At 36.3% G+C, this 11,450-nt stretch overlaps 1 protein-coding gene across 1 annotated transcript in view; it reads right to left on the bottom strand.

The window, feature by feature from the left end:
- PHKA1 (phosphorylase kinase regulatory subunit alpha 1) overlaps positions 1 to 11,450 on the bottom strand; it is a 414,257-nt gene that overhangs the window by 353,693 nt on the left and 49,114 nt on the right. The window contains exon 5 of the mRNA XM_007958330.1: positions 3,629 to 3,711. Coding sequence (XP_007956521.1) covers positions 3,629 to 3,711 — 83 coding nt within the window. The remainder of the gene's footprint in view (positions 1 to 3,628; positions 3,712 to 11,450) is intronic.

Below are 11,450 nucleotides of genomic sequence, written 5' to 3'. Positions count from 1 at the left end.
AATACCCATTTCTGATTAAAAAAAAAAAAAAACTCTCAGAAAAATAGGAATAGAAGGCAATTTCTCTAACACAATAAAGGACATATATGCAAAAGCAACAGTCAACATTATTCTCAATGGAGAGAGACAAACAGCATTCCCCTTGCAAATGGGAAACAGACAAGGGTGTCCTCTATCACCACTTACATTCAACATTTTATTGACAGGATGAGTCAAGGCATTAAGGCACAAAAGGGAAATAAAATTAAAATTGGCCTTAAAATTGGTAATGAAGAAGTAAATCTATCCCTATTTGCAGTTGATATGATCTTACACCTAGAAAATCCCAGAAACTCAGCAAGAAAACTACTGGAACCAATTGAAAGATTTAGCATAGTGGCAGAATACAAGATCAACATACAAATATCAGCTGGATTCTTCTAATCAGCAAAGAGATTGCTGAAAAGGAAATAAGGAAGTCAATACCATTTACAATAGCTTCCAAAAAAATAAATACTTGGGAATAAATCTCACTAGGGACACAAAAGACCTGTACAAAGAAAACTACAAAAGACTACTTCAAGAAACTATAAGAGATCTACATAAATGGAAGAGCATACCATGCTCGTGGATAGGAAGATTGACACTGCGAAAATTTCAATACTACCAAAAGCAATATGTACATTCAATGCAATCTTGATCCAGATTCCATCAGCATTAAGGACATGGAAAAACCAATCACTAATTTTGTACGGAAAGGAAAGAGACCTCATATAAGCAAAGCACTATTGAAGAAGAAGAACAAAGCAGGAGTTCTTACACTGCCGGATCTCAAAACCTACCATCCAGCCACAGCAGTCAAAACAGTCTGGTAGTATTGGTACAACAGACACATAGACCAGTGGAACAGAATTGAGAACTCAGAAATAGATTCATCCACTTATGGTCAGCTGATATTTGACAGTGTCAAAATCCATTAAATGGGGAAGAGACAGTCTCTTTAACAAATGGTGCTGGCAAAACTGGATATACATTTGCAGAAAAATGGAACAAGATCCACACCTCACACCATACACAAAAATGAACTCCAGATGGATCACAGACTTAAATGTGAAACCTAAAACTATAAAGTTCATCAAAGAAAAAATAGGAGCAAACTTGCTGCTGTTGTTATGTGCTGCCAAGTTAGTGGTCCCAATTTATGGCATAAAAAGACTATCAAGCATAACCCAAAATGCACAAACAGCAGAAGATAATCTAGATACCTGGGACTTTCCAAAAATTAAATTCTTATGTGGCTCAAAAGACTTCTCCAAAGAGTGAAAAGAGAACCTACAGAATGGGAAAAAAAATATTTGGAAATGACATATCTGTCAATGGGCTTATCTCTAAAATTTACAGAAAACTCCAACACCTCAACATTAAAAAGACAAACAATCCAATTTAAAAAATGGCAGAAGACATGAACATACACTTTACCAAAGAACATATTCAGGTGGCCAACAAACACATGAAGAAATGTTCACCATCTTTAGCCATTAGAGAGGTGCAAATCTAAACAAGGAGTTATCATCTCACTCCAGCACTAATAGCAAAGTTCAACAAGATAGAAAATAACAAATGCTGGCGAGGATGGGGAGAGATTGGGACATACACTCTCATACACTGCTGGTGGGACAGTAAAATGATACAACCACTGTGGGAAACATTGTGGCGCTTCCTTAAAAAGCTAGAAATAGAAATACCATTTGATCCAGCAATCCCATTACTAGGTATATATCTTAAACAAGTGAGAATCAGGACACAAATGATACATGCAAACTCATGTTCATTGCTGCACTATTGACAATAGCAAAGAGAATGGAAGCAACCTAAGTGCCCATCAACAGATGAATGGATGACAAAACAACACAAAATTGAATACTATGCAAACACTAAAGTATAATGAAGAATCTGCAAAACACCTCATAACATGGATGGACTTGGAGGACATTATGCTGAATGAAATAAGTGAATCACAGGAGTGATTGAGTCCACTATTACAAAAAGTCAAGGAAAGGTTTACATACAGAAGGAAACTTTCTTTACTGTTTACCAGGGATTGGAGAAGAGGGGAGGGAAAAATGCTAGGCTGGTAAGAGAGAAGTATTGATTTGGGTGAACGTAAAGTCATTATACCAATAGCAAGTGACCAACACAATAACACTGGAAAATGAAGACATGGAAAGGTGCACAAGAGGTACAGATAGCAAAAGCAAATACTTTTACATTCACAGTAGTGCATTATCAGTAATAACAAACATTAATCTATGAGTGGATATGTAGGTAGACAGGCTAATGATCAGGTATGGCTAGGAAAAGGGGAACGCACCAATGCTCATATATAACTTTAAGGAGCACTGATGCTGTAGTGATTAAGGCATTTGGCTGCTAACCAAAAGGTTGGTGGTTTGAATCCATCAGCTACTCTGCAGAAGAAAGATGAGGAAGTCTGCTTCTATAAAGATTTACAGCCTTGAAAACCCAATGGGGGTTGCTATGAGTTGGAAATGACTCATTGGCAGTGAAGAAAATCAAGCACACATGGAAACAATTAGTCCAAGGGACTAGTGGACCATGCAAACCTTAGCCTACATGATTCTAAGACCAGAAGAACTAGATGATGCCTGGCTACCACTGTCAACCATTTGAACAGGGATCAGAATAGGAGATCCTGGATAGAGGGGGAGAAAAATATGGAAACTCTAAATCCTAAAATAGACCAGGTTTACTGGTATGATAATGACTGGTGAACCCATGAGACTATGGCCGCTAGAAACCCTTAGGGCCTGGAACTGAAGTCACTCCTGTGGCTTCCAGCTAAACAACAGGCCTACAAGTTGAACATTTATACCAAGTAGGTGCACTCCTTAGAACAATAAATTATGGGAGAGGGCAGAATTTGAGATAGTTCAAGAATGCATAGGAAAGAAGGACACAGGGAAAAGGTAAGCAAAGAAAAGAAGTGGGAAGACAGCTGTTACACTAAGGGATTGCAAAATCCACTGCCACTGAGTTGATTCCAACTGCAGTATAGTAAATTACATAGTGTGGCTTTTCTAGCCATAAGTCTTTGTAAACTCCATGGTGTAATTTGCTGTGAGCAACTGAGTAGCTCCTGATTGTAAAGTTATCCACTGGGGTATTTCTGTTGGAAACTGCACAAAGTAATTCTCTGCAAAGTTCACTCTCTCCCAGGTGTGTACAGTAAGCTCTGAATTGATGACTTAAAATAATATAAAAATGTGACTAAATTTTATTTACCTTACTCATAATACTTCCTAATCATTTTGCTCCTGTTTAAGATGTTAAACTGTTAAAATAAGACCACAATTTAGCCCCAGGTTGCCCAATACATACCATGAGATATTACCGAGTTTGAATGGAATGAAAGCTTAGTACCTTTATCCTCTTGGCTTTCCAATCCCCTTGGGGAAAGGGGGAACAAAGGATGACAAATACTAAAAGAAAGAGGTTGAAGACAGTTTTTGCCAGAAGTCTTTTAGATTGGTTTACTATTAAGGGTAGTATTAACAAAGGAATGGGTTACCCAGTATTTTAAACACAAAAACATCATATATTTAAAATCCACCCCAAAATGAGTACTTACAGCAGTTTTATATGCTGCTTCAATGTAAAACACAAGGTTCTGTATGAAGTTGACTTCATCTAGGCTGTGAATGATGTGGAGTCCTGAAGAAAAAGGCAATAAGGATATAGAGCTGGTAAATCATCACTGTCAACTTTATATGTAGCCATAGTAACTAACTGACCTCACTACTTCCAAGTACTCCTACTCCTGCTTAGGAACAATGGAGGGCACTTTGATTCCTAAACCATAAAAATAAAACCACAAGTTAATCCTATGGTAGTGTTCAGCTAAGAGAGATACCAGCATATTTTAATGAGGAGGAATTTTAACTGTTATTTCTAGGTTTTAGTACAAAGTCTCAGATTCCTGATTCTATAGTTAACTAATTTATAATGTACAAACCTAGGTACCTGGAAAAAGAAAAACTGATATTTCAAAATAGAGTTGGAGAGAGTCTAAATGTTAAGCAAGAAGTAGATAAAAATTATTTTAATTAGAAAATCATTGGGTTTTTTTGGACTAAAAATGATAGTTATTCTCAATGTAACATATACAAAGACACAGCATATATAGGGAGTGCTTTGAAGGCATTATCTACTTAATTTTTGCAACAATCCTAAGGAGTAGGAACCTCAAATTTCTCCATGAGGCTTGTTGTTATTGTTGTCTGCCATCGAGTCAGCCCTGACTCATAGCGACCCCTCCTTGGGTTGCCGAGGCAGTATCACTACGGAAGTAGATTGCCCAACCTTCCTTCCGAGGAGTGGCTGGTGGGAGGCTTAGAGAGGTTTAATATTTGTCTATTTAAATAGTAGTCATAATAAATAGTAATGACTTAATTGACTGTCAATTTCTGTTTCACTTCAGAGACTGAGGGCCTAAGCAAGAAGTACACTGCATCTTAATATGTATAATACGATCTGTTTCTGTTTAAAAACACTTTCTCTCAACACACATACATACAGAGAGTCAGAAAAAAAGAACTAGAAATATATATACCAAGATTTTAATAGCAGTTATCTCTGGCAGTGGGATTGAAGCAGCTTTATTCTGTTGTATACATTTTTGTAATTTGGAGGATTGTACAATGAATGTATAGTATTTTTAAAATTTAAAAAGTTACATAGGAAAGCAAAGTCATTAAACAAGGCAGAATATGTAATTAAACACTATAAAATTATATACAAAATTCTGAGCAATGAAACTTTTTACAGGTGCAAGCTTTATTAGGAGTCCTTGCTTAGCTGCTAATCGAAAGGATGGAGGTTCAAGTTCACACAGAGGTATCCTGGAAGAAAGGTTTGGTATCTACTTCTGAAAATCAGCCATTGAAAAAACCTATGGAACATAGTTCTATTTTGATACATATGGGGTCCACCATGAGTTGGAGTTGACACAATGGCAACTGGTTTATTGGAAGCTTTATGAAGTAATTAACTTTTAAAACACCTCTTTTGCAACAATAAATATTACTGCGTACATATTATCTAACGCCTTTATTTAGAACACTTGATTCTAAACTGAGAATTCATTTCCATATTGAAAAACTAGAAAGCTTATTTTTCTTTTCCAGCCTATAAACAAGTAGGAGAAAGAAGTGAAGACCAGGCAGCTGCAAAAACATATATGTGGGTTTTGTTGTTGTTGTTATGTGCCGAGTCGGATGCGAGTCATAGCGACCCCTCCTTGGGTTTCCGAGGCAATATCACTACGGAAGTAGATTGCCATATATGGGTTTTAGAAATTGTTTATTTATTTATTTTATATTTTAAGCTTCACACATTTTCATGGCTGAAACTATTTTATTGCAACACCATTTTTATATTCACATTTTTTTAATGAAAATAAGTATGTTGGTTTAATGGAAATTATTACATGTGCTGCTATGTGGTTGTATTATAATGAGTCAAAGCAAAGAATTTCCACTTTGCTAAGAAATGGGCAGAATCTACAGCAAGTAGATCTAGATGTTAAAATTTCTTTAAGAGGGCTTGGGAACGGAAAAAGTTCTCTGACATTCTTAGAAACATCATGTGAAGTGGTTGTCAAATATTTCTTAAGGTCTTTAAAATGAATTCCACCTTAACCCTGCATGACACTCATTACATTCCAGAAACAATTCTTAAAACAAACAAACCACCCTAAATAAGCCTAAAATAAGCCACCCTAAATCACATCATACTCCATCCCTGTTAACTCTCTCCAGAGGAAACCAATGTCACCAGTTTCCTCTGTATTCTTTCAGAGATATATTATGCATTTATAAACATACATGTATCACGCCTCTTTCTCTCTGGTGGCATAGTGCCTTCTGCTAACCAGAAGGCTGGCAGTTCAAACCTATCAGCCACTTCTCAGAAGGAAGACTGGGCAATCTACTTCTGTAGGGATACAGCCTCAGAACTCAAGGAGTCAGAAACGACTCGATGGCAGTGAGGGTTTTTTTTTTTTTTTTTAACGAATTGGATAGTGTGTTGTACTATACCTTGCTTTTTTCATATATAAATTGGAGATAATTTCAAATGTCTTTTTTTTTTTTTTTTTTGTCTTTTTTTTTTTTATAACAGCTATATAACATTCCACTGAATGATTGTTCTTGTAACCAGCTCCTTTTTAAAAGACATTTGTGGTTTTTGTTGTTAGGCACTGTTGAGTCTGCTCCAACTCTTAGTGACCCTATGTACAACAGCATGAAACAATGCATGGGTCCGGCACCATTCTCATAATACTTGCTATGCTTGAGTCCATCATTGCAGCCATCTCATTGAGGGTCTTCCCTTTTTTGCTGACCCTCTACTTTACCAAGCATGACAAGCTTCTCCAGGTAATTATCCCTTCTGACATGATCAAAGTAGGTGAGGGAAAGTCTGGCCATTTTTGCTACCAAGCATTCTGGCTGCACTCCTCCAGGACAGGCTCGGTCATTATTCTGGCAGTGCATGGTATTTTCAGTATTCTATTCCAACACCACAATTCAAAAGCAGTAACTCTTCTTCGGGCTTCCTTATTTATTGTCCAGCTTGTCAAAGCATATGAGGCCAATGAAAATACCATGGCTTAGGTTAGGCACACCTTAGTCTTCAAAGTGATATCTTTGCTTCTTAACACTTTAAAGAGGTCTTTTGCAGCTGATTTTCCCAGTCAATATGGTGTCTGATTTCCTGACTGCTGCTTCCATGGATGTTGACTGTGGATCCTAATAAAATGAAATCTCTGACAACTTCAATCTTTTCTCCATTTATCATGTTGTTGTTATTGGTCCTGTTGTGAGGAATTTTTTTTTTTTATGTTGACATGTAATCCATACTGAAGACTGTAGTGTTGGATCTTCATCAGTAAGTGCTTCAAGTCATCTTCACTTTCAGCAAGCAAGGTTGTGTCATCTGCATATGGCAGGTTGTTAATGGTTCTTCCTCCAATCCTGATGCCACGTTCTTCTTCATATGGTCCAGCTGCTCACATTATTTGCTCAGCCTACAGATTGAATAAGTATGATGAAAAGATAACACCCTGACATACACCCTTCCTGATTTTAAACCATTCAGTATCCCCTTGTTCTGTTCCAATGACAGCCTCTCCGTCTACGTTCAAGTTCCTCATGAGAAAAATTAAGTGTTATGAAATTCCCATTCTTCACAATGCTACTCATATTTTTTTTTTTATTATCCACACAGTCAAATGCCTTTGCATTGTCAATAAAACAGAGGTAACTATCTCTCTGGTATTCTTTGTTTTAAGCTAAAGATCCATCCGACATCAGCAATGATATCCCTCTTTCCAAGTCCTCTCTGAATCTTGCTAGCATTTCTTGAAGTTCCCTTTCAATACACTGCCACAACCATTTTTGAATTATCTTCAGCAAGATTTTATTTGTGTGTAATATTAATGATGTTGTTTGATAATTCCCACATTCTGTTGGATCATCTTTCTTTGGAACAGGTACAAAAATGGACCTCTTCTAGTCAGGTAACTATCTTCCAAATTTCTTGGCATAAATGAGTACATGCCTCTAGAGCTGCATCCATTTGTTGAAACACCTCAGTGGGTATTATGTTAATTCCTGGAGCCTTGTTTTTCACCATTTTTTTCAGTGCAGCTTTGACTTCTTCCTATTCAATACCATTGGTTCTTGATCATACCTCCTGAAGTAGCTGGACCGAGACTCATTCTTTTTGATAAAGTGACTCTGTGTATTCCTTCCATCTTTTTTTGATGCTTCCTGCATCATTCATTATTTTGCCCATAAAACTCAAAACTCACTGCCGTCAAGTCGGATCCTACTCATAGTGACCCCTCCTTGGGTTTCCAAGGTGGTAATACTACAGAAGTAGATTGCCCAACCTTCCTTCCGAGGAGTTGCTGGTGGATTTGAACCGCCAGCCTTCTGGTTAGCAGTCAAATGCTTTAGGCACTAGATTCCTTCAATACTGCAACTTGAAGCTTGAATTTTCAGCTTCAGTTCTTTTCAGCTTGAGAAAGGCTTAGCATGTTGTTGCCTTTTGTTTTTCTAACTCCAGGTCCTTGCATATTTCATTATAATACTTTACTTTGTCTTCTTGAGCCACCCTTTGAAATCCTCTGTTCAGCTCTTTTATTTTATCAGTTCTTCCATTCACTTTAGCTACTTTACATTCAAGAGCAAGTTTCAGATTTTCTTACAACATCCATTTTGCTCTTTTCTTCATTTCTTGTCTTTTTAATGACCTTTTGTTTCTTCATGTATGATGTTCCTGAAGTCATCCCACAACTTGTGTGGTCTTCGGTCACTGGTGTTCAATGTGCCAAACCTATTCTTCACATGGTCTCTAAATTCAGGTGAGATATAATCAAGGTCATATTTTGGCTCTTGTGGACTTATTTGAACTTTCTTTAGCTTCAATTTGAACTTGCATATGAGCAAATGATGGTCTGTTCCACAGTTAATTCCTGACCTTGTTTTGACTGATGATATTGAGCTTCTCCATCACCTCTTTGCACAGATGTAGTCAATTTGTTTCCTCTGTATTTCATCTGGCAAGGTCCACATGTATAGCCGCCATGGTATATGTTGTTGAAAGAAAGGTATTTGCAATGAATAAGTCATTGGCCTTGCAAAATTGTATGATGTAATCTCCAGCATCATGTCTATCACTAAGGCCATATTGTCTGTCTATGGATAATTCCTTTTTATTTCCAACATTCACATTCCAATCCCCAATAATTATCAATACATGCTGATTCCATGTTTGGTCAATTTCAGATTGCAGAAGATGGTGAAAATCTTCAATTTCTTCATTTTTGGCTTTAGTAGTTGGTATATAAATCTGAATGATGGTAGTATTAACTGGTCTTCCTTGTAGGTGTATGAATATTATCCTATCACTGACAACACTGTATTTCAGGATAGATTTTGAGATGTCCTTTTGGACAATGAATGCAAGATCATTCTTCTTCAATTTTCCATCCCTGGCATAATAGATCATATGGTTGTCTGATTCAAAATGGCCAGTACCAGTCCATTTCAGCTCACTAATGCCTAGGATATTGATCTTTATCCATTCCATTTCATTTTTGACAACTTCTAATTTTCCTAGACTCACACTTTGTACATCCCATGTTAAGATTATTAATGGATGTTTGCAGCTGTTTCTTCCCATTTTGAGTCATGCTACATCAGAGAATGGAGGTCCTGAAAGCTGTACTCCATCCATATCATTAATGTTTACTCTACTTTGAGGAGTCAGCACTTCCCTAGTCATATTTTGAGTTCCTTCCAACCTGAGGGGCACTACTATATCAGACAATGTTTCATGGCTGGTCATAAAGTTTTCCAGTAATAAATCAGACTGGGAAGAACAGGGTCAACCACTTCTAAAAAATACTGGCAGTTGAAAACCTTATGAATAGCAGTGAAACACTGTCTGTTACTGAAAAAGATACTTAGGTTTTATTTAATCCTTTGTGACTACAATCAATGCTGCAGTGTATTTCTCTGTGTATGTGTGTGTGTATCTTTGCACAAACTTGCAAGTATATCATCAGAGTAAATACTTAGAAGTACAACTGTAGCACCAAAAGGCTTAGGCATATTAATTTTTCCCAACAATTTATTATGGAAAATATCAATGAGACAGAACAGATAAAATATTTTTATAGTGAACACCTGTGTCTTAGTTTCCCAGTGCTACTGTAATACAAATACCACAAGTGGGTGGCTTTAAAGAACAGAAATTTATTTTCTCACATTTCAGGAAGCTGCAAGTATGACTCTAGGAGGAGGTCTTTCTTTGTCTATTTCCTTTTCTGGTAGCTGGCAATTCTTGTAGTTCTGGACTTGTAGGTTCATTTGCCTCTGTAGTCAGATAGTGTCTGCCTTTCCCCTGTGTCTACGTGCCTGTGTGCCTGTGTCTAATCTGCTCCTTCTAGAACTTAGAAGTTATTAGATTTAGAATTCATCCTACTCAGGTACAATTTAATTAATATAACAAAGAAAATCCTTATTTCAAACAAAATTACATCCACCAGGTATGAGGGTTATGATTCCAACACATATTTTGGGGAAACACAATTTAATCCATAACAACCTGTATACTCACCTGTGGATTCTACCATCAGCATTTTATTGTATTTTGTTTCTCACATATCTATCCATCCCTTTATTTTTTATACATTTCACAGTTGCAGATTATTAGTACATTTTCACAAAAATACTTCATCATGGCTATATTAAATTTTTATGAGCATTATCACCAAGTTACTCTGCAAACAGGTACCACCCAACATTGACTTCCTACTTCCCTACACCACTGCCAACACAAGCTATAATAAAAGTTTCTGATCTTTGATAACTCTAATGGATGAGTAATAGAATCCCCTTGAAGTTTAATTTGAAGTTCTTTTCAACTGAATTTCTAGTCTTTCTGCTATTGATATTTAATGGAATTAAGAAAATTATTCTTTTTTCCCTCATGGGTTACAAGCAGTTTTCCTAGTTTAAGTTTTTATCTTATTTACAATACATTTTTCTTTTCAGAAACTTTTATATAAATGTTTTATTCCATGAATGTCTCTAATTCTTTTATAGATCTACTTTTTATATTTAAATCTTTGATCTATTGACAGATATTTTAAATCAAAGAATTATGGAAATTTAGACCTAAAAAGAATTATATGGTCAATATCAACCAACTGAAAACCCCTCCTGATCCACAGCTCAGCTAAAACAGCAAACATAGCACAGGGCAGGAGCAGAACAAAGATTTTTCTTGCAGCAATAATGACCTTAACCTCTTGGATAGAAAGGAAAAAAGAGAAGAGACATAGTGATATTAGAAGTCAGTTTTACAATCCTGTCACCTTCGTGTGCCAAAGTGAGCAGAGATTGTGAGAAGGCAGAAAATCTGAAACTGGTCTTGTCCATCTCTAAGACTTGTGTCACATCTAACTAATCACTACACCATATAAATACCACATATTTCTACGATCTGTCCCTTTGTTCACACTCTTCCCACTGTTGAAATGGCCTTCTTCTCATCTCCACATCTTTAAATTCTACCATACTTTCAAGGCTCAGGTGAAATGTCATCTCCACTATGATTACTTACCTCTTCTCTGCTTTCATAGAATTTTTCTTTCTTGTTCTTATAAATTTAGTTTTTACTCTATGCTATAGATAAATTTGTATCTGAATGTTCAGGGAAGGACAGTATCTTATTTATATTTATAACCTCTGCAAGTAATTCACATAGGACACTGTAAAATGATACAACCACTGTGGAAAGCAGTATGGTGATTCCTTAAAAAGTTGGAATTAGAAATACCATTTGACTCAGCAATTCCATTACTAGGTATATATCCTAAA

This window comes from Orycteropus afer, unplaced genomic scaffold (assembly GCF_000298275.1).
Source record: "Orycteropus afer afer isolate SDZICR_OR568_19922 unplaced genomic scaffold, OryAfe1.0 scaffold00926, whole genome shotgun sequence".
In the NCBI taxonomy this organism is placed as follows: Eukaryota; Metazoa; Chordata; class Mammalia; order Tubulidentata; family Orycteropodidae; genus Orycteropus; species Orycteropus afer.
The sequence above is the reverse complement of the archived record's forward strand: the minus strand, read 5'-3'. Positions and strand labels throughout refer to the sequence as shown.